Here is a 23,861-nt window from a genome sequence, read left to right on the forward strand (position 1 = left end):
TCCGAGACATGTAATTTCATGCTTCCTTCTTTTCAAAAGAACCAGAAGAATTCTTTATTTATAAATTCTACCCTTAATCAAAGTATCATATCAACGACCTTTCAAAATACAATCCATCAATGTCGTAGTCGTAATTGCAATATAGGGGAATCAAACAAATATTTTTTTATGTTTGTTCTAAGATTTTCGAAAATATTCTCATATTTATTAATAAAAAAAAAGGTTTTTAATCTTTCAACACACAATCTACACCCTTCATACTACCTCTAATTATACCAAAGGAGTGCACTTTGAACCTTTACTACAAAAGTCTCTATCAAAAACTTCATCAAAGGCCGTAACATAATATTCTTTGTATCTCGTAAACATCGTAACCATTAAAACACACATACACACTTCGTCAGCAAATCTTGTTCGCAGACGTTTCGGAAAATGTTCCATAAAAAAGGGGAACACGGTGGTTACGTGAAAACGATGGGGTGAAGGGTGGAGAAGAGATAGAGAATAGAATTATTAAAGGTCTCGACGTCGACGACGAGCATTACGCAAAACGGTCGTCGTCGGGATCAAGCGTTTCGTATCGCATGAATGCATTATTCGTTGAAGAAACGGGGATGCACGGTGAGTAACCATAGACACGTTGCAACGAACGTTGATATATATATATTTTTTTTCGTTCGATCATGCGACGGGAGAAAAAGGTTTTTTCAAGCTTCTCCCAGTCTGTCACTTTGCCCCCGACCGTTTGATGCTTTTGCCTCGTATTTCATGCTCGACTCGACTGCTCTCAAAGCTTTTTGCTCGGATACGCGGCGAAAGAAGTCACCGGCTGCTTGTGGTCTGGTAACGCCGCAGAAATCATGATTTTTACGCTGCTCAACGGTGCACGTTCATCTTTATTCATCCCTCCCTCTCGCAGAACTCGTAAATCGCGAATCGCCCTGCGTGTTCGTTACGCTATCCCTTTGACGAACGGATGAAAAAACGTGCGGAGAAGACGCGAATTCCCTAAATTCGATTCATCGCAAGAAATGGGACCCTTTCAGTCTGTGAGTGTCTTTGTTTCTCTAGAGGTTGCTCGAGGTATTAGACGGGCAATAAGCGGGTAACTTCGTTTCTGACGACTCTAGTGATTCTTTTCCAAAGTCCTAATTTTTATTTTTAGAATTTTCGCCAATAAACTGGCACATGAAGAATAAGAACAGATTTGCACAGCGAGGTCTGGTCTAACGGTGGCTGATCGCAGTGCTTCATTTATTTATATACTACTAATTAAGTATTTTTTCCATAAATAAAACCACCCTTATCAATGATTAATTCAGGAAATTCTTCTGAAGGGTTTCCTATGGAAAGGGTTCGATTATAGTGCGGGATTGAAACGTATATTAGCTTGAACCTGGGTACCCGTATAAACCGGTCGATAAGCGATAAGATTGATGGTCCTGCGGCTAAGATATTCATTTATTTCTGAACGAGTGACGCGCAATTTTTCAGGACGCTCCTCAACCAACGTAATACAATTTATCTTAATATTTCATGCTGTCCAGGGGAAGGTGGGAATGTGTACGTATAGAATGCGACGAATGTGACGGTGGAAATGGAAAAGAAAAAGAAATTCATTCTCGAACGTATACGAGGGCGTATCTGTACGTTTCTGGAATTTCAATTAAAATATTCTATTTTTTTTTTTAAGTGTATGTATCTCAAATCGTGGTAAATTTTTTGGAAATAGCTGCAATGTTAATAGAATATTATTCTGGTGAAAAAAAAAATTGTTAATCCAATTAAAATATTTCTTTTCAATATTAACAATTTACCTATCAGCCAATTAATAATCTTTTGATTACCATAAATTGGCCTATACCTCAATTGAAATAATAAAACTTAAGTGTACTTCAATTATAAGGAAATTGTAAGTAAAAGTTAAACCTTTTAATCTTTAGTTAAGTTATAAGCTGATGGTATTTATCTATTTTATTTGTAGGTATTACGGTTAAGAACTACCCTTGTAGATTCTAAATACCAACGAAACATAAGAAAATACAATTTTACCTCCGAATACTTCTTATTAGCCTTTATCGTTCCATCAGAAAATAGCGAGTAAAACCGCACCCCTTCGTTTCAGAATTTTTCCATTTCCAGACAGATAGGATATACGATTGAAGCTCAGGGTAACACAAATTCCGATATAAATTCTAGAAGATCACGCACAGTACACTGGCCTGCTCCCGAAGGAACGACGACCGAGTTATAGTCGCGTAGGGGTTAACAGAGGTGCGGTGAATAGGGGATGAAACGTGAGGGTAGCCAGCACTGAAAGCACATTACGTTGGACAGTCAGGAAAGTAGTCAGTGGTGATATTTCGTAGGGATGCCGGAGGCCGGAAGCGCGACGGTGGTCATTTTTCACGTCGCGGATATCCGTTTCCGGTTCACAATCACCACGAAATACAAATAAATAACCCTTTTTTCCCTATAGAATACATGTGTTTTAATCCTTTTACAAAATTATCTTTTGCAGGTGGTAGAAATATTTTTTAGAAAATCAGATCGTGATAATTGTAATCTAAACACCATATAGATGTTTCATCCCTATCGTTTTGCTAATTCTGTCCTGTTATTGAAATTTAGTTTCGTGGTGGTCCGCGGTTTTTGCTATAATCATTTTCACGCGTGAGTTCGATTATCGGGAATTTTCCACGAGGGATATATCCTATTGCTTTCTAACAGTCGTTGCGCGGTAGCGAGTGGGTACCCACACGAAATCACGCTAATTGATTAATGGTCAACAGATGTAGGGGTAGTATGCTAATTCGGTGTGATTCTCTGTGCCTGTTAACGCCCCCTGTAAAGTCAGTTAACGCTAATAAGCGTTACCTACGTTCGCTTGAATTTATTAAATAAAAGGGGTTACTGGGAACCGTGTATTATCATTAATGCAGGAACAAGTGTCATAATAAATTCTAACAAGTAGTAAATGAACATAGAAATTCAGTTTAATTAGAATTTATTAAGATGCCACACGATTAATAAACATACAAAATTTTCTTCCAGTTTTTAAAATAGATTAAATTCTATTCGAATATTATTATAAATTTGTTAATCTGATAAATCAAAATAAATCTTTATAAATTAAAACCTCATAAATTAAAAAAAATTTATTTAACATACCAATTTTTAATAAACACTGAATATTTTATAAATTATATCACGGTGGTATTTTCATGTTAATTGATCAGAAGATGGGTTGAGAACGTGTTACTAATTGAACATCCATTTGCTTATATCGGTGCTAATGGAATTTGTCACTGGGAAATACCGAGGTTCTCGAGCATTGCCACCTTTGACCCATGTTTCTTGCTTCACCCTCTGACCAGCTCGTTTCTTGTTCCAGGAATGTTCCGAGAATGCGTTGAATTGATTACGGTCCGACGAATTTCGGCTTTGGGAATGGATCCGACCGTGCTACTGTTCCTTCTAACTGGTGAGTATCTCTCATCGAGTTTATTGGTAATTTACCATTCGATCCTATATCGAAACGTTTGAGAAGCTACTTTTATTTAACTGTATACCATTTATTTTATTGTTATCCTTTTAGGGTTGAACGCTGATTTTCATGATTTTCACTCTGATAAGTTAAATTTTCCAATATTCAATATTCTTTTTCTCAGGAATTATAAGCGATATCATTAAAAATTTTTGTTTGATTCCTTTTGTATCCTTGATTACTTTAATGAGAGGGCTTTCAAAAATTTTAGAAACTATATTCTTGACGAATTTTCAAAGTTTGCTCCTAAGAAAATAAAACAAAATTGTACTTACGAAATTCGTAATTTTTCACCAAAATCAAAATCTAACACCCCTTAATACGTATAAAAAATAGAATCGCAAATGGTTAAACATCATGCGAAACATTCCTCGAATTCGATTTTCCGTGTCTAAAATCAATTCCATCGACTACCCTTGAAAATCATGTGGTCATAAGACGGACCATCCCCTATTGCCAGCAATCAAAGGCATCCTTTCTTCGAAGCACCATCCTTCTCGAACAAATTCGATGTTCTAACTGCAGAAGAACGGGAATCCCTTGAAACATCCAGGTAAAAAGGAAAAATGGCTGATTGCCAAGGATAATAGGGAATTGGCAGTGGTCGAGGTGCGACTCGTGTCCGGCGCAGCCCTTATTCCTGGACCTTGCACGCCCTCTGCTCTCTCTAGCCTTAATAATAGCCGGCACCGGTGAGCGATGGAAAGGGGTTTGTGTATACCCGAGGGACGTGTCAGGGGCTCGAACTGTGTATAGATTAATGAACAGATAAGGCTCTTACTGTACGCCAACCCCTAAGACAATGAACCGGCCAATCTGCAATCTTTTTCCAACGGCAGAGAGCAATTTGGATTCCGTTTCATAAGCTACGGCCTACGACAGCGATAGCATCGATGAGTTCATAATGATTTCTTGCTCGTCAATGTTGCCCAATTGGTTTATTGAAACATTGATGGAGGAGAAAACTGTTTTCAAAAGGGGTTTCATTTTTTCTCTCAGAGGGTTGTTTTGGGAATTGATACGATCGGTTAATGAACGTAGGGTAAACTAGAGGAACAATGATTCGAAGTAGTATATCAAAAGAGTATCACATCCGTTAAGGTTCATTGTATAATTACTTTGTTCTTCATCAGCATACAGCATACATTTACCATGTAATTTTTTTGGGGGGAGGGGGTTTAGGATCGCATTAACTTCTTGGTTATTAGCGATCACGGTTACTAGTTTTATATTTCGTTTGTGAGGTTTTATTTTTGCACGAATTTGATTGCTTTCTTCAGGTTCTCTTCGTTCTTGAATATTTCACTGACTTGGTTGGGAATTTCGAGTCGATTTCTTGTATCTTCTGTATCCTTACAGTCTGATAAGATATGGTTTGTTGGCACGATTCATAAATCGGTGGAGGAGTTTTGTTTAGGATGAAGTTGTCGGTTATTTTCGTGTATCCAATATGTAGTCTGTTGATTATTATTCGTTCTTTTCTACTGAATTTGGTTGTGTCGTGGTTTGTGTAGAAATTTTCCGTAAGGTTGCGTAATTTGGATGGAATGTCCCTTTTCCATTTTTCGTTTCATTTCCGTTTAAAGTGGCTGTTTAGACGCGCTAAGAAATCGATGTGTTCGGCCGATATTATTTCAGTGGGTTCAAGAGACAATGCTTCTTTGGCTGCCCTGTCAGCCCTTTCATTACCTGGAATTTCTTAATGGGAAGGTATCCATACTGATGTTCCTTAATTTAGCAATTCGTTATACAGCTCGTGTATGTTTCTTATTATTCCATTAGTGGTTGACATGTTTTGTATAGCTTTATGGCACTTAGGGAGTCGCCAAAGATGATGCATTTACTATATTGCATGTCTTTAATATTCCGAACAGCTCTTAATATTGCGTGGCATTCAGCTGAAATATACTAAATATGTATGGGGTGTTGATTTGTATAGTGATAGATGGTGTAACAATTGCTATGCCTGTTTTTTTTCTCAGATTTGGATGCCTCAGTGTATATTAGTACACATTCCGTATATTTCTCACATATTTTGTGGAATAGGTATCTATATTCGGCTTATCTCTGGAATGATACCACACTCCTATTGTGTTTAAACTTCATATGTATATATGTGTTAGGTTAGGGATGACGTAAATATAAAGTGTCAACGTGCGGAAAGTTCAACGTGCCAGATATAGAAAATCGCGAAAACCGATCTTTTTCACCTTTTTTGGGATAAGTTTTGCAAGAAGATGGCGCTGGGCATCGCGAAAAATGATAAAGGTTGGACAAAAATGGGCAGACGTTAGTGGGTGGAGCTTCGAGTTAAGGGAGCAAAGGGAGCTATCCAACACTAGGAAATCTACCTTTCGTTTCCTCACCTTCACGTGGTGCCGGCTGATTTCACCAAGAAGGCGTAAAAAGAAAAATAAGGTTCGGTTAGTTTTTTGTCTGCTACGTAGAAATAATATAATTTTTTTTTTAATTTAAACCATAAATTAGCTTAGGAAAGCTAGAAAACTCGATATACCACAACTTCACACATTGCCATTTCCGCACGTTAGGACTTCATATTTTAGTTGGTTATACCCTAAACACTCTTTACCTACAGTTTGAATAAAATACAAGTGTGGTATCATTCCAAAGCCTTACCCTGTATTCTGCTGAGCTACTTTGTGTTTTGTTATACATATGCAGAGTTGTGGGTTGGTGGTTGGTGGTTTGATGGTCCATGCTGATGCCGACTTGTGGGATCTTCGATCTAGGAGTGGTGGAAGGTGGATATCTAGTTCGATGCAGTGTTTGTGGATTCTTTGATAGAACGAGACGGTATATTTAGGGTGTCTGCTGTACAGCATAGTAAACCTTTTGTCAAAGGTATTATTGTATACGGCGTTAGTGGATATGGTTGCTACTGAAGTTGCATATCTTAAGCTGAGTAAGGTTCTTCTGTGGTATAATGGCATTTTTTTAGTTAGATATGCTATACTATTTATGGGGGTAGTGCGATGAGCGCCACAAATAATTCTAAGAGCTATGTTGTGCACTGTATCGAGTTTTTTAAGTGTTTAGGCTTTGGCTGAGTTATAAGCAATACTTAAGGGGGTAGACACTGGCCTATCTAAAGGCTGGTTCAGACACGGCTAGTAATTTAGTCGAGTAGCGAGTAGCTACTTACTATTAAACCGTTTAACGCATAGAAAAGTGTCTGGACTAGTACAATTGAGCTTTGGAAATTGAGAGTACAAGATATATCGCTTGATTAAAGAAATGCATCCTGACAGGTCGGTTCGGAAGCCTAGTTAGTGGTGGGGGAAGCTTACTCGACCAGAAAAATCCAATGAAACGGATCTACTCGACTAAATCGTTTTACTAAACTATTCGACTAAACTATAGTGTCCATACATAGCAAGTTACTAAATTACTCGCCACTCGACTAAATTACTAGCCGTGTATGAACCAGCCTTAAAGACCTGTTCGGACGCATTTCTTCAGTCAAACGATATACAGTAAAACCTGGATAAATACAACGAAAGAATGCTTGGATAAGTGCAACATCGCTATCCCCTCCACTTGGGGGGATCCCCCTAGGCGAACCGAGCCGCTCGACGAGGAAACCGGGTAATATGATCCGACCGTAATATCGGCGTGACTAATACTAATTGAACGATAAAACTTTTTTATTTCTAACTTTTTCTTCATGAAACTTTTACTAACGCATTTGTGAGATTTTTCTGATTAAAATGACACCAAACACGATATAGTTTGAATTATATTTATAAACAATAATAATAGAATAAACAACGTAGGATTGACACCACGACTGAATATAAATGATGTGTACGGACGTAGAATCGACATGTCGGCTGAATACAAAAGATGTGTACAGACTCAGAATTGACATGTCGGCTGAATACAAAACATATGTGTACGGACTCAGAATCGACACTTCGCCTGGATAAATGAAACCTTTGAAACCAGAGCCGACACCGCGACCGGTTTTGATTTCGATCTCTCTTGCTTTTCGCCAACTTTTAACATCAATTTTAGCAAGTAATTATAATTCAAACTATATCGTGTTTGGTATCATTTTAATAAGAAAAATGTCACCAATCCGCTGGTAAAAGTTTCATTAAAAAAAAGTCAAAAATAAAAAAGTTTTATAGTTGAATTAGTATTAGTCACACCGATACGTTTCGCTTTTTCCTTTGATCATTGGGCCTCTCTCCCTTTCCCCACTGTCTGTCCCTTTCTACGTTCACGCTTGGCTGGTCGTCGCGTGTAACCCGAGATTCAACACCTCGCTTGGATAAATGCAACCACTGGGTCCCAATCTTGGTTGCATTTACAGTAAAAGCTGGATATATGCAACAAAAGTTTGGCTGGATATATGCAACATCGCTATCCCCTCCACTTGGGGGGATCCCCCTAAGCCGAACCGAGCCGCTCGGCGAGGAAACCGTGTAATATGATCCGACCGTAATATCGGTGTGACTAATACTAATTGAACGATAAAACTTTTTTATTTTTAACTTTTTCTTAATGAAACTTTTACTAACGCATTTGTGAGATTTTTCTGATTAAGATGGTACCAAACACGATATGATTTGAATTATATTTATTTATTAAAATAATAATAAAACTGTACATATGTATAAGGCAGGCCGTACACCACAGATACATCAAACACGCAACATGCAACGTTTACGAACGTAGAATAGGTATCGCGGCACGGTACAAACGATTTGTACGAACGTAGAATAGGTAACGCGGCACGGTACAAACGATTTGTACGGACACAGAATCGGTACCAAGACTGGATATATGCAACGTTTAAATGCCCAGAATCGACACCTCGGCTGGATATATGAAACATTAAATGCCCAGAATCGACACCTCGGCTGGATATATGCAACGTTTAAATGCCCAGAATCGACACCTCGGCTGGATATATGCAACGTTTGAAACCCGAGCCGACACCGCAACCGGTTTTCATTTCCAATCGTCCTTTGCTTTTCGCCACTTTTAACATCAATTTTAGCAAGTAATTATAATTCAAACTATATCGTGTTTGATACCACTTTAATCACAAAAATCTCACCAATGCGCTAGTACAAGTTTCATTAAAAAAAAGTCAAAAATAAAAAAGTTTTTTGATTCAATTAGTATTAGTCACACCGATACGTTTCGGCTCTTTCCTTTGATCATCGGACCTCTCTTTTTCCGCCACTGTCTATCCTTTTCCACGTTCACGCTTGGCTGCTCGTCGCGTGTAACCCGAGATTCGACACCTCGACTGGATATATGCAACGTCTGGGTCCCAATGTTTGTTGCATATATCCAGCTTTTACTGTATCCAGGTTTTACTGTACAGGCTAATCCTCTCGCTACGCTACCCGAAAGGAAGTGCCGCCACAATAGAATGTAGAAGTCGACATTTCATTTCTGTCATCGCTTACTTGACCCCTGCAGCGAAGACGGCTGTGTGCGTGAAAATGTGTTAAGAAAATATTCTGTTTTCCGCAGCGCTTAAATGGGAGTCTTTTGCTCATTACACACATTTTTACGCACACAGCCGTCTTCGCTGCAGGGGTCAAGTAAGCGATGACAGAAATGAAATGTCGACTTCTACATTCTATTGTGGCGGCACTTTCTTTTGGATAGCATAGCGAGAGGATCACCCTGTTCTTTGTACTCTCAATTTCCAAAGTTCAACTGTACTAGTCCGAACACTTTTCTATGCGGTAAACGGTTTAGTAGTAAGTAGCTACTTGCCACTCGATTAAATTACTAGCCGTGTCTGAACCAGCCTCAACTGATACATATAGTAGAAGGGAAAGAGCCACTGCTCCCACTCTTACCGCTTAAGACTTCCCCCACCATTCAGTAGTGTCAATAGTTGGACAGCTGTTTGTATTTGTAGCAGCTAGGACTAGGAATACGCGTCAAATATTGGAAGAGTCGGGAATCCAATTGGAGGAGTGGGGGGAGCCGAGCCATGATTGGCCCGCAGGTCGCAGGTTAGACTCAAAAGAAACCGCGACGATACCCACAGAAGTAATGACAGATATTAGTGGCTTTCGAACGACGCCAAATTCATTGACGAAATAAGAAGAAGAAGCCGCCTCAGACGTTCCCCGCATCCGCGAATACGGCGATAAGCGACTTCCACCCTCTCGTTCAAACCCCTTATAGTAAGATTGTCCTTAGCGTCCCCTGACCATTCTGTACGGCTGCCAGCCTAACCAATTCCGCCCCCCACCCATTTAAAGATGCGCAGGTTTTTTCTCGTTTTTCCCAGCGCTTAATTATATAAACTAGCGACAAAACTCATTACGGCTTGTGCCTACCGTCGCTCATCCCAATCGCATTTATAACTCCGAAGCTCCAATATTGATTAAAAGCGAGGTCGCTCTCTTGAGCCCTACTTTTAGGTAGTTATTATTTCTAAGGCTTTTGTTAGTAGTTTTATTTGCGCCTCCTGTAAATAGTGTAAATATGTAGCAAATAAAAACTTAAAAAGAAAAAAAGGGCCGCAGGCTAGACAGGCCTGACTTAAATCATAGTCAATGATTGGTCTTATTATACCTTTATAGGTTTTTAAAGGAGTGGTTTGGTCAGCTCCCCATTTTTGGTGTACTAGGGTTTTAAAGGTTGTCTTTCCATATATTTATTTTTGATATTTTCTATGTGTGTTATCCAGGTGAGTTTTCGGTCGAAATGTACTCCTAATAATTTAATTTCTTTGACATACTTGAGTTCGCGGTTATCGATGTGTAACTTTGGCGGTGGTTGAGGTTTGCGTTTTCTTGTAAGTAGGATACACTCTGTTTTCTCGGCAAATATTTTGAGTCCTGATCTGTTCAAGCATTGCTGAATATTGTTCAGGGAATTCTGTACTAGCTCTTGGATAGTGCTTAAATTTTTGCCTTTACATATGAATGTGAGGTGGTCTGCAAAGATAAACCATTTTAGCGGACGCTCTAAGATTTATTATGATATCATTAATCTTTACCAAAAATAACGTAACACTTATAATTGATTCCTGTAGGATGCCATTAGCGATGGTGGTTGAATTTGAGAGCTCGTTATTGACTCTGACTTGTATTTTTCTTTCTATTAGGAAGTTTTGAATAAAATGGAACATGTTGCCATTGATTCCTAAGGCATTGAGGGTGTTAAGTACTCTGTCTATGCATACAGCTGTTAGACTCTCGTTGTTGATAAACGCGTCACAGATATTGGATTCTAAGTTTATGAGGTGATCTACGGTATTATGATGATTTCTGAACCTACTTTGATATGGTTTATACCTACTTTATTCGATTCGAGGAACCAGTGTAGCCTGCAGTTAATTATTTTTTCGAGGAGTTTGCACATGATGCATGTTAATGAAATTGGCCTCTAGTTTTCAGGTTTATTTTTATCTTTGTTCGGTTTAAGAATAAGAATAACTGTGGCTTTTCTCCAGTTGTCCGGGAATACTGCGTCGATCCAGATTGTGTTGTATATTTTAAGAAGTAGTTTTTGTTGGATTATCTGGCAATAATCTAGTTACAGAAATAGGCCGAGTGTCGAAGGATACTGACAATGTGCTTGTTTGCTTTAACGGTCCTCAGGTTGGGGACCGATGGACCTGCAAAGTTTTTACCTGTAATAAACTCCGGGCACTTCTATTTTTAATTTTTCTTAAGTTTTTCTTAAGGGCTTTTCGCCCATGGCTTTCACTTCCTTTTCACTTTAGCGTTAGCTTTCGAACCATTCGGACATCTTCCAAGTTTCTCTCAAAATAAAGTTCATTGATTAGTATTAAAATTCTAGTGTATTATTATTTAAATTAATACCTATTTCCAATAGTTTTTTTCCTAGGGTTAGTGTTATAGGGTTAATGTTTAATCTTTTAAAGTGTTCATCAATAATAAAATGTAGAATAAGAGGACAAACATTGGATAATATAATTCGTTTGTGTTTATTTATTAGAAACCGGATTTCTACTTCTGTACCATGTATTGTTAGTGGCTTATGCTTTTCTGTTAGATTATTCGCAATTTCTTTGCTCGGTAGAAATATGCAAATACGGTTGTTTGAGATCTGGGAGACGAATCCACTGATGTCGTTGGGTTTTACTATCATTCCCAAGGCAGTTATGTACTTCTTGATGGTAATATCATTTTTCGATTCAATAACTATCGCTTGATCTTTTCTGGGATAGGTGTCGTTTGATGCTGCATGTGCGTAGGTTCTAGCATTCCTGAAAACAAATAAGATTGACATTTAAGCACCACTAACAACCTCAGAGGTACCTCGCACAATCAGAAGACTGAACCACATGAGGAATACACATAGCATTTAAGTTTTAGTTTTAGTTTATAATCATACTAATTATAGTTATAATCTTATTAAGTTAACGTTACAGAAGGAATTAATCCTAGATAGACAGATTACATATCTTATACATATTATAGGCAGCAATACTAAATGTAAAATTATTATACACTACTTAAAAGAAATATGGCATAGAAAAATTTTAGGCAAAAATTGGCCAACTTTGACTGACGGTAACTCCGCGAAAAATCATAGTAAAATTATGTTCTTTTCTTTTAATTAAAGCTTGAAATCTCTACTTTAAGATACTATAGTTCGATTTTAGATGTGATGCATCCCTTCCACTGTAACACCTTAAGTGTGAGGGCATGTTTGTTATGTTGAAAATTACAAAGTTTGACGGAAAGCATGGACGTGCCACATATTTTTTCAGGGATACTGTTTGCAGAAACATAAAGTACAAACTTTCCTCTTCAATTTCTAAAAAAGAGAAAAATCGCTGCCATTTTTTTGTTGCAAAGATACAGCATTTTAAAATAACCCTTGCATTTTTAGCATATACCCCCGGCATTGGCATTCCCCGATGTGCATCACGCGGAGGTTGCCTACGACCCATTATGTCCTATACGTGTTCTATGGGATTCAAATCTGGACTTACTGCAAGATGTGGAAGCAGTCTAATTTTGCGACCTCATGTGCTGCCAACGAGTCGTCGCATAGGAAGAAATTTCATCCTTATGCAGGATAACGCACGGCCGCATACCGCAGGCATTACTCGCGAATTTATGACATCTTGCAGTAAGTCCAGATTTGAACCCTATAAAACACGTATTGGACATAATGGGTCGTAGGTTGAAAAATTTAGCAAGACAACCTGTCAATCTCCAAGACTTGTCGCAAGTTATAATACAAATTTGGAATGACATTCGACAGGAAGAAATTAGGACTTGCATTAATATGAGGAATCGGCTGCAAATAGTAATTCAACAACGTGGAGGAAACACGCGTTATTAAAATTTAGACACACACACACTTACACATCAAAAAACGGCTCTTTTCAGGGCCATATAATGTGCAAAATCCGACCGGCAACCGCCGTGTGGTGCACATCGGGTAATGCCAATGCCGGCGGTATATGCCATCAACGCAAGGGTTACTTTAAAATGCTGTATTTTTGCAAAAAAAAAGGCAGCGACTTTTCTCTTTTTTAGAAATTAAAGAAGAAGGTTTGTACTTTATGTTTCTGTAAACAGTATCCCTGAAAAAAAATGTGGCACGTCCATGCATTCCGTCAAACTTTGTAATTTTCAACATAACAAACATGCCCTCACACTTAAGGTGTTACAGTGGAAGGGATGCATCACATCTAAAATCGAACTATAGTATCTTAAATTAGAGATTTCAAGCTTTAATTAAAAAAAAGAACATAATTTTACTATGATTTTTCGCGGAGTTACCGTCAGTCAAAGTTGGCCAATTTTTGTCTAAAATTTTTCTATGCTATATTTCTTTTGAGCAGTGTATTTTCTTACAATTTGTAAAATTACTGTATGTTTAAAACTGATGCGCATGGACCCGAGTGGGGTCCCAAGCATGTATTAATAAATTAAAGAAAGACGGTTCTACATAGTGTTTATGGGCAAATCATTTTGCAGTAACTGATTTGAGAAATTGATCATTGGGTTATTGGAATTTGTTGGAAGACTCCTGTAGTCAATAGTCTTTTTCAATACATTGTCTTGGGAGTAGAGGTTCGTATCTGGCGAAACCTCCATGTTATGTTGTCGTTATGGTATAATGTTTGTGCTGCATCCGCAGTCATTAGAAGTGTTGCCTCTCACTCACTCACACACATTAACACACTCTTAGATGGCACTGAACGAAGAATCTCGTTAGAAACAAAGAAATAAACAGTCCGCACTCATCAACAGACGGAATGAAATTGACCGTGTAATTGTAATTTTCATTACTGCTCGCGTGTTATTTTATACTTTGATTGAGGTCATTGAATATTCAACAAAACTTCATTATATCTCTCGTTGCAAATGTTTAAATTGGACTGCTGTAGTTTTTGGTAAAAAGTGAGTTGCATTAAATTACATGTACTCTAAATGAATTATTTGTTTAATTAAAAATTTTTGTACCATTTGTTAAACTAAAAATTACATATATTAGCAGAATTATAAATTTTAACCTGGTAAATTTCTAATCTAATTGTAAGATCCTAACGATTTATCCTTGCCAATGTGAGAAACCCACCTCCTACACTGTCTTTTGTACACACACCCTATCGTTCCTGATTGCAACACGCTCTTAAATTTCTCATTTCCCAAACGAAGCTCACCTTCACACACCTTCGAACGACCAACTCTCTGAACTGACCACTCAATGGAATCGATAACGTAGACGTTGGAACAGCGAAGAACCTCGAAGAGGAGGAAGCAGAGGGGTTTAAGTTTGATTTGGCAGAGATCGATTCCTCCCCACGACGAAGTATCCCCGTTTTTCGACGCTCTTCGACGCTCGAAACAGTCCGGTACACTCTATCTTGCACCTTTAACACCATGTACACAGCTACAGCCTCGTTCAAAACGAGATATTACTGGTGGAAAAATAATTTTGCCACTTGGAGATCGGAAATTGAGTAGGGGGTTTATTTTGAAGCTTGCTGTGGGTAGTTGACTTAAATTTTATAGTGAACTCATAGTGGATTCATAATAGAATGATAGAATGTTGCAAAATTTTTATTATTGTAGCTCCATAAACACTTGGCTTAACATGACTACCATGTAACTCCTAAGCCTACTTAGGATATAAATAAATGTTGCATTAATCAGTGTACAGAAAGTACTACCCCACCCTTCTTATGGTACTCTTTTTGAACGGCCATGTACACATGTATACCTGAGGAAAAAGGAAGAGACTCCGGTTTCGTACACGTCCACCGTGCAACGGCTATCTACGTGTTAGAGCCTACGGTCGATGCTAGGCGAAGAACGGATCAAAGGGGGGTCCGGGGATGGTGGAAATGGAACAGAGGAAGAGAGCAGGAGACAACGAGCTGGGAGGGGGTCGGAAGGGTGAAAAAAGGAGGAAGAAGTACGTTTGGTTTGGCAGCGGGCGGTGGGCGTCGAACTCGGGACATCGCGCGCGGATGACGAGTAATCGATCACGAGCACTGTGCCAACACTCCGCACCGAACAGACCAGTGACTCTCATTTTATGCTTTATCGATGCTGTTGCCGATGCTGACGATCTGGATGATTTATGTAACCGTTGGGAGAGATTGGGATTGGCGAGTGTTGACAACAGGATGGGCAACTGGGTGGCTGTTGAGATTGTTGGGCGGTGATTGGGCAATGGTTTTGATTTTTATACATAGTATCTTGTACTTTCTCAATTTATTAATTTATAAATCGTTTTCTTCATAATGTACTTAGGTATCAAGAGCTTACAAAGATGGTAATTAGTAAGGGAAATAGCATAAGCAATTAATCCCAGATAATGATATTTCAAAAGCAAAATAAATCATCCTCTATGCAAGCTTAACTCAGTTCCACTTGAAGCTCAGATTCACTTGTCCTATCTGTCTCTGTCCAGTTCACTGTTCTACCATTTGTAATTTGAGGATTGTGATAATTTTTACTTTATTTCCATTTAATTATTTCAAAATGAACTTAATGGATTTTGTTTTCGTCCCGGACTACACTTAACCTTCGGACGGCGGACCATGGAGAGAGCCCTAATTTTAGTTTAATTTTGTATTTGTTCAAGGGTTAACTACATATAATTAGCTGACAAATAATACCAACAAGAAGAAGAAATGTAATTGTAAAAAAAAGAGATTCAGCTAAATCCTGATAGCTTGTACACCGGTATAATTAGGGAACACCCTGAACGTCAGCGTTTTACGGTAGGACGATTTGCTGACTTCCGGTCAGCTCGAAATTAACCGATAAAGGCAACCGGTCGGTCTCGCGAGGTTTGTTTAAATATTTGAAGAACCGCTTGGCGAAATTCTTGCTGCCATCGAGTACCACCTCTCGAATCGAAAATCGAGCATCTCCGTCATTTCCCTCGTCCCATTTTCTCTCATTTACTCGTCAATATTTCAACGCAGCCCTATCTCTACCCGTCCCTGTAATGGATAATTTTCACCGTTGCCTCGAAACTTTGTACGGAACGGTTAAAAAGCCGTCCGATATGGTCGTTGGCATCGATCGATTGCCTCAATCAGAAATCAATAGGCCTGTCTAGAACGACTGATACGCGGACTACCTTCATGTCAACGTGCTCTTTTCATCGCTGCTCCGTCTTCGTTATTTATAGGGATGCACGTTTTTACGGATGAGGAGGTTCATTCGGCCTCGCTAATCTCTTCGATTGATTCAATTAATTGAAAAATAAAATAGAGAATTTTTTATTTAGAATCTTTAACCCTTGATCAGCCAAGTCTAGGTCAATCGTGACCCAAAGCATAAAAAGTTAAATTAAAATTGGGGATCTCTTCATGGTCCGCTGTCCGAAAATTAAGGTACTGTCACTGTGGTCACTGTGGTCTTTTATGTAGCTGAATTATTAATTTAAGATATCAAATTGAAATTTTAAATTAGATAAATAATCGATCGTGTGCTTAATAATTAATAGTGGTAGTTAATTATCCCTTATCTGAAATCTACTGACTCGTATTCAAGGAACTCATCAAATATAATTATTTTATGTGAGAATGTATAGGGGTTGAAAGAGATGGAAATTTTGCATCTAATAGTAATCTTCCGGTTAACAAGGTGTTAACAGCTGAGAGTTACGTGCAACATCCATGTCCACGATGCTTTGGCGAAAAATACGGACAGAGGTGAAACCCCTATCCCTGTACCCCTGGCCATCCCCGTATCGATTTCTGGCCGATGGAGTATCACGATACTGGCTCTGTCCCCGAACCAGCCTCGCATTCGATCGCCATTCTTTGTGCGACTAGCCGTCACCCAACCACCCACACCTTTCGTGTCTTTTTCCCTTCCAACCCCTTCGTGGCACACGTGTACCCCTACATCACCGTGAACGGGCATTAATCGAAGCTACGTGTCCACTTCGAAAATGGACGACCTTCCATGGCTCGGTCTTTTCGCTTCACCAGTTCCTCGACTTTTCTGACTGGCTGAGGATGATGAAGGGATTTTCGAGCTCGAGTATTTCTTTGGAAGGCTGTTTGAATGAGGAAACCAGGGGTGGTTTGAGGGTTGTGAGGTTTAGAATGGTGGATAGAATGGAGATGTTAAATCTTTGTGGAAGTTTGTTAAATGGAAGTTTAAAAGGTGACCTGAAAGAGGTTTTGCATATTTGTTATCGTATTTTAAAGGTGTGGTGAAGTCGTTTTTATGAATTGGGTCAAAAGAGGCTCTTATAAGTAATTATTTCAATAATGACGATTGTTGGAAAAATTTTGTTGAAATTCTTTTAATATTTCAAGTTTCTTTGTATAATATATCAAATGGTATTGTTAATATAATAATTATCAAAACTTTGTCGAATAAATTGTCAGATTTTTCTCCGGTCTATTGTTACGGTTTTCCAATATTTTTGCTTTAAATGTAGATCATTTTCACGTCGTATTACACGTTCGTTTTTCCATAGATTTTTCTCTTCTCGTTTACGTTTCACGAAAGAATACCTTTTTTAATGAAGCACGACAGCCAGACAACGAGGAGGAACTGTCTTTTTCAACCCTCACCCCCTTCTTTTAATTGTCGTTTTATTATTGAGTTTTATTCGAATCAATGAAAACCATCGATTCACCGATGTCAGTATTTTAAAAAGAGCAAACCGAGCTGAACTTCGATACAAAATTATTTAGGTCACCGCTGTTTTCCCTATCATAGCGTTTTTAATATCATCCCTTGCAGAGTGATGATTATTTCGAACGCGGCTCGAATAACAAGCGTTCATTTGGCGTAATATGATAAAATAATTCTCTCGGTTTCAAACTTGACAATACGAGTAAAGGGAAGACATAAAATACGAATATCGGTTTTGAATAATAATTTATATTACGAATTCATACCAGATATTAAATTAAATGTACAATCGTTTGTATACGAGGTAGTATTAGTTGCGGAATATTTTATATAATTGGTGATTTTTTTGGTGAGAATAATTAGGGAGAATAATTAGATTAATGAGAATAATTAGGGAAGTAATTAAGATATCCATATGTCATATGGTTCTTGTGTAAATTTTCAAATCTTGAGATTTGAAATTTGACAATTCTATTATTTAGCTCTTCTACTCTCCTATTTATAATGCTATAATTTTTCAATTCTTAAGATTTGCAATTCTATAATTTAACTTAATATAAAATTCTATAATTCTATCATTCAGCTCTTCCACACTTCCAACCTTCGGCAAGGACATAGTTTTCTAGCTTTTAAAATTCGAACTTCTACAGTTCTACTTTCCAAAATTTTATAATTTTATTATTCAGACACTGATCTTTAATGCTATAATTTTTCAATTCTCAAAATTTGAAATTCTACAATTCTATTATTCAGCTTTTCTTCACTTCCACCACTCTGCGAAGCTATAAATTCTTAAGTCTCAAAATTTGAAATTCTACGGTTACACCTTTTAATATTCTGAATTTTATTATTTAACTCTTCTATCTTCTTACCCCGCTGCACTGTTATAATTATCTAAAATTCTATAATTCTATTATTCGACCCTACCACCGTCTCCTCTACAATACAATAACTTTACAATTCTCAAAATTTAAAAATCTACAATTGAAAAGCATTCCTTACAATGAATAATTCTGCAGGCCATAATTGTGGTTATCCACCCCCACAAATCCTCTGTTTCGCTTCATTCGTTTACAGCCGAATCTCCTGACTCGAATGTTCTTCGAAAGTGGCGATAAGGGTGGCAAATCGTAGACGAAGGATGCGAAACGCAACCGTCGCACAACTTCATTCGGTGACAATGCTTACGTAGCCATAACTCGACTCGGCCTCGCCCATTTTGAACCACCGGAACGTGACCGTGTTCCTAGACCGGAGCGTTCAGTTTACGAGATATGTAGCGTGGTATCTAGTAACACGGGCCAATCCGTGTCGTGACCGGTGTGAGCGTAATCCCATTATCATTCTCGAGGATTCGTCGATTACTTGATTACAGATTATCAGCAAGATTTCGGTTGCTTGGTGAAACATGCTCAGAAATTTAAACTATGTCGTCAAACGTTTGCAAAAATTAAGGTGTATTGTAGTTCTAACCAGGGCCGAACATGAGACTTACATTTTTAAGGGGGGATTTAATTAATTTCCATTGATTTTAATTAATTTTAAATAATTAAACCTCAAATTTTCTTGAACTTCCGATGGCTAATATATCCCTGGTTTTAACTCTTCAAGAGAGTGATTTGGTTCTGATAAAGGGTTAAATGTTTTTTTATTAATTTCTTTGAAATTATTTGGCAGATTAGCTTTAAATTGAAAAATTATTAGATCTTAAGACTGATTAAATTTATTCGCCCTCAGGAGGTCATTCTATCTATCTTCAATACGTTACGGTTTTGTTGAAATCGATTTTATCCGCGATATTACGAGCCCGATGGACATTTCATGGCACTGCGTAACCGCAAAACACGAGTCGCCAGAGGCACTAAAACGCGTGTTTAATATTTACTCGAAAACGGAACTCATCACTACCAGGTATCGCAAATTTCATTAGCGATATCGTTCATCAAACACCACTTTCGATAAAACGGTTCTCGTTTTCGTTCGATCATGTTCAATCGATATTACCGACTTGTAGTAATATTCTAATTGTTTCTTCAAATTTTTTAAAAATTTTCCATTCTAAAAATAAGAAAATTCCAAATTATTGTAGTTTAAAATGAATCTTCTTAAAAATAAATTCTATTTCTTCCCTTAAAAATAAACCCTATTTTTTTGTTTTTTCTATAAAAATAAATTCTTTGGCACAAGTATCATGTGATACTTGAATTTTTAAAGCACCCCATTATCTATATTATAATGAATTCTCTAAATAATGATATTCGTAATTAAGAACTTAGAATAATAAATAAAAATAGCGAAATATTGTGAAGGTAATATATGTATAGAGTTTGTTAAAATTTGAGCAATTGCAAGGTGGTAGTTAAATGAAAGCTCAAAAAATTGTTTTTCCAAGCGAAAACCTCAAATCAGTCGTATTATCAAGTTCGATCTTGGCGAAAGAATCGAAAAGAAACAAACGAAGGCTCTTATCGATGCGCGTGCACGTATTCACGTGAAACTAGGTAATCCAGGGAAATTAATTCGTCGCTGTGGCTCGAAATGGATATCTACCAAACTCGATATGTCGTTTTTTCGAGCGCTTTGAAGTGCACGCCACAAACACGATTTAATCCTGAAAACGGGTGAAAATAGGTGGATGGATCGAAAAAGAACTGGGGAGCACATAATAACGCGGGATTAAAATCGGATTCCCATGGTCTCGTGCGTGAAATTAGTTTTCGCGATATATATATTCCATCGGTAATCGAATAAATATTAATCAGTTTGTTGGGAAAACAGAGTGAGTAAATGGAAAATACTTATTCGTTAATTAATCTCTTCGTTTCGAAAAATTCGTTGAACGAAGGGTGCCATTTCAAATAATGGATTTATCGTCCAATGAAGAAAAATTTTATTTGTATATTAAACTTTCTTGATTAGATTTTTCTCTATTTCAATTTTATTTCGTTTTCTTATTGCCTAAATCAGGTGCAGCTAACTTCCTAGCTATACTAGGACTTTTATAATTTTAAAATGTAGGAAATCTAAAATTTTTGAATTTTTGAATTCTAAACTTATGAAATTCTGGAATATTTGGATCTTAAAATCTTAGAATAGTGAAGGCTCACATTTTTTAGGAGGGTCGGGCTCATCCTGGCTCCTACCTAGTTACGCAAATGTCTTTAATAATGATTTCATTAAAAAGACCACTATTCAAATTACCAAAGCTTTGATTATGAATTCTGTACCATCTCCCTTGATTCAAAAGTAACCTATACTGAATGGAAATTTTTGGATATTTTATATGTAAATATTCCACGTGTTCTAATAGTAATTTTATCAACATTTTTTCAACATCCAAAATATCAAAGGTCTTTTGCACAGGCTCCATAACTGTTATATTCTTTACAAAGAACTTCTAAACCAGAAATACTACTTCCTACCATTAACAAATTCAAAGCACTCTAGTCTCTCCTAACTTTTCCCCATGGAATTCGTGCACCATCTCTGGCAGTTCGAAGTCAACGAGCTAAAGCAAACAGAAAATGAAAAAGAGAAAAAAAGGCAACGAAGGAAAAGTGGAAAATAAAACGAGGATACATGAAGAGTCGCGGTCCCCGTACAGGAAACAGTCGAGTGGCTCTCGAAAGCTCCTTTCGTGTCCCCGCAGTCATGAACGTTAATAATAGCAGAACGTTATTGCATTATTCTGTCCGAGCATGGAAAGATATTACTGTGTGCACGTTTCACATTTGCACTTGGTATTACTTCATAATTACTCGGAGCTTCATTTTTTTCCTCTCTCTTTAACGGGAAATCGACGCGGCAGAAACGTGAAACCGGATGTGTTCGCGGCTACTCGACGACATCCTCCTGGCCTCTTCTCGATTCTGTCGGGACAATTCTCCCTGGCAATTATGCGAAACGATGATAATTTGTGAGTCGAGTGGCGTAATTATTCGATACATCGCATCCTTACGTCCAGACGATCATCAATGAATGCTGATTTGATTCCTGTATCATGCATTTCATTTGCAATTTTAGGCGAAGTTGTAGAAAAGCTACTCCCCCTTTGATTTCGATGATTTTTAAATATGTTGTAAAATTCGATATTTTAAACAACTTCTTTTCTCTAAGCTACGTATATGTCAGACTCGATTAGTTTGCGAGATATTCGCGATAGAATATTGTTACTACTACAACAAATTTTGCGTCAGCTCGCTTGTCTACCGTTTCTGTAAGCAGCACTATGTAGTCCAGCTCCTATTCATACAACGGGTGAACTGAAAAATTAAATTATAACATTTGAGTCGCGCGATCGGCCTCCTAAATACGGCCGGGATATCAATACAATCTAACCTGACCTAACCTAGACGTATAAATAACAGAAAAAATAAAATACCGCCAACATTAGTACGGACGGCAGACAATCTTATGGTGCACAATTAGTAATACCAATGTTGACGGAATATAATTTTGGCTGTAGTTCCGAATACGACCGGTCGCCGATCAAGATGAAGGGGGGAGAGGACCCCAAATATAAAGTGGTATCTTCGGCTTCGTATTAGTTTCCGAGATGTTAATTAAAAACTTTCGTACAATACATAGAATTTTTCCTATACAGACGCAACTAACACTACCGTCTTCGCTGTAACAACCATCATCGTCAAGTGTCGAACGGCCCGGCCGTTCACGCCACAGCGATATCGGCTTCCGTTTTTATAGGGTATTCCATGTAAAATCTATTTTTTTAGTTACATTACGTTATGTTTTATGTTTTATTACTAATTCTCAAGGAATTAAACACATTTGATTTATACGTAGGTTAGGTTAGGCTAGATAAACGTTACAACAGTCATCGTATCTCCAAAGTTTTGAATAGGACACCCTATAGATAGTCAGGTTGGAACCCCCGCTGTGTCAACGGCTATTCGACACTTGACGATGTCAGCTTACTACCAACGAAGACGGTTGTGTTAGTTACGTCTGTATAGGAAAAATTCTATATATTGTACGAAAGTTTTTAATTAATATCTCGGAAACTAATAGGAAGCCGAAGATACCACTTTATATTTGGGGTCCCCTTCCCCTCCCTCCTGCCCCTCAAAATTTCATCTTGATCGGCGACCGCTCGTATTCGGAACTTCATCCGTAATTTTTTTCGTTACTTATATGTCTAGATTAGATTAAGTTAGGTTATATTAATATTCCACGTAAGTCCAGTGTCAAAATTATTAGAATTAGTAGTTAACTTTGATTTTAACCTGACCCGTTATATCAACGGTAGCACGGTGTGGTGCTGTTGACAGAAACAGTAGATAAGCAAGGGTCGCTTGCTGACGCACACATAGTCGCAGACGTATACGTACAGGCGAAATTCAGTGTACTAGTACTCATAGTTTTTCACGAATATCTCGCAAACTATCTCGCAAACAACAGGGTGATCCCCTCGCAGCCGGACACAAAGGTATTGGCGACAATGAATCCCTTGACCGCACCATGAAGACACACAGAGTCGTCTCGGTCCGGATAGGTCCCCGCTGACACGTGACAATGCGGACCACTTTATGGTGGGGTCAAGGGGTTCATTGTCGCCAGTATTCCTTTGTGTCCGGCTGCGAGAGGATCACCCTGTATAGCTTAGAGCAGGCCTGTCCAAGTATTGTAAGCGTCTACTAAGTTGAGACTCGAGGTGTGAAACGCTCCGCCTAATCCTCACCTCGAACCCTCGTCTAGTAGTAGTAGTAGTAGTTTCTACTAGTAGTTGTAACCTAGAGAGCGAATAGCGAGAATGCGTGTGGGTCAACTGTATAAGTGTGCGTGTCTAAGTCTGGCCCATCTAGCTCCGACCAATCAGACGCGTACAGTAGGTGAATCCACTCCTGGAACACATGTTTTGGGTCCCCTTCCAACGCTGCTCCTTCAAGTAAGATGGGACGGTTCCGACTACCGTCTCTTCGTCTTTCCTAGCGGCGGTACTGTCTCCTCGGAGAGATGGTAGTCAGAACCGCCCCATCTTACTTGAAGGAGCAGCGTTGGAAGGGGACCTAAAACATGTGTTCCAGGAGTGAATTCCTCTACTGTACGCGTCTGCTAAGTTGAGACTCCTAAGGAATTGGGTCTGATTGGTCGGAGCTAGATGGGCCAGGCTAAGACACGCACACTTATACAGTTGACCCACACGCATTCTCGCTATTCGCTTCCTAGGTTACAACTACTAGTAGAAATGA

At 38.2% G+C, this 23,861-nt stretch overlaps 1 protein-coding gene across 2 annotated transcripts in view; it reads left to right on the top strand.

Moving 5' to 3' along the window:
* Nucleotides 1–23,861, top strand: part of Dscam3 (Down syndrome cell adhesion molecule 3) — a 280,870-nt gene that overhangs the window by 99,904 nt on the left and 157,105 nt on the right. For both annotated transcript variants that reach the window (XM_034326185.2, XM_034326183.2), the window contains exon 3: nt 3,395–3,484. In XM_034326185.2, coding sequence (XP_034182076.1) covers nt 3,397–3,484 — 88 coding nt within the window. In that variant the 5' untranslated portion in view covers nt 3,395–3,396. The remainder of the gene's footprint in view (nt 1–3,394; nt 3,485–23,861) is intronic.

Source organism: Osmia lignaria, chromosome 3 (assembly GCF_051020975.1).
Source record: "Osmia lignaria lignaria isolate PbOS001 chromosome 3, iyOsmLign1, whole genome shotgun sequence".
In the NCBI taxonomy this organism is placed as follows: domain Eukaryota; kingdom Metazoa; phylum Arthropoda; class Insecta; order Hymenoptera; family Megachilidae; genus Osmia; species Osmia lignaria.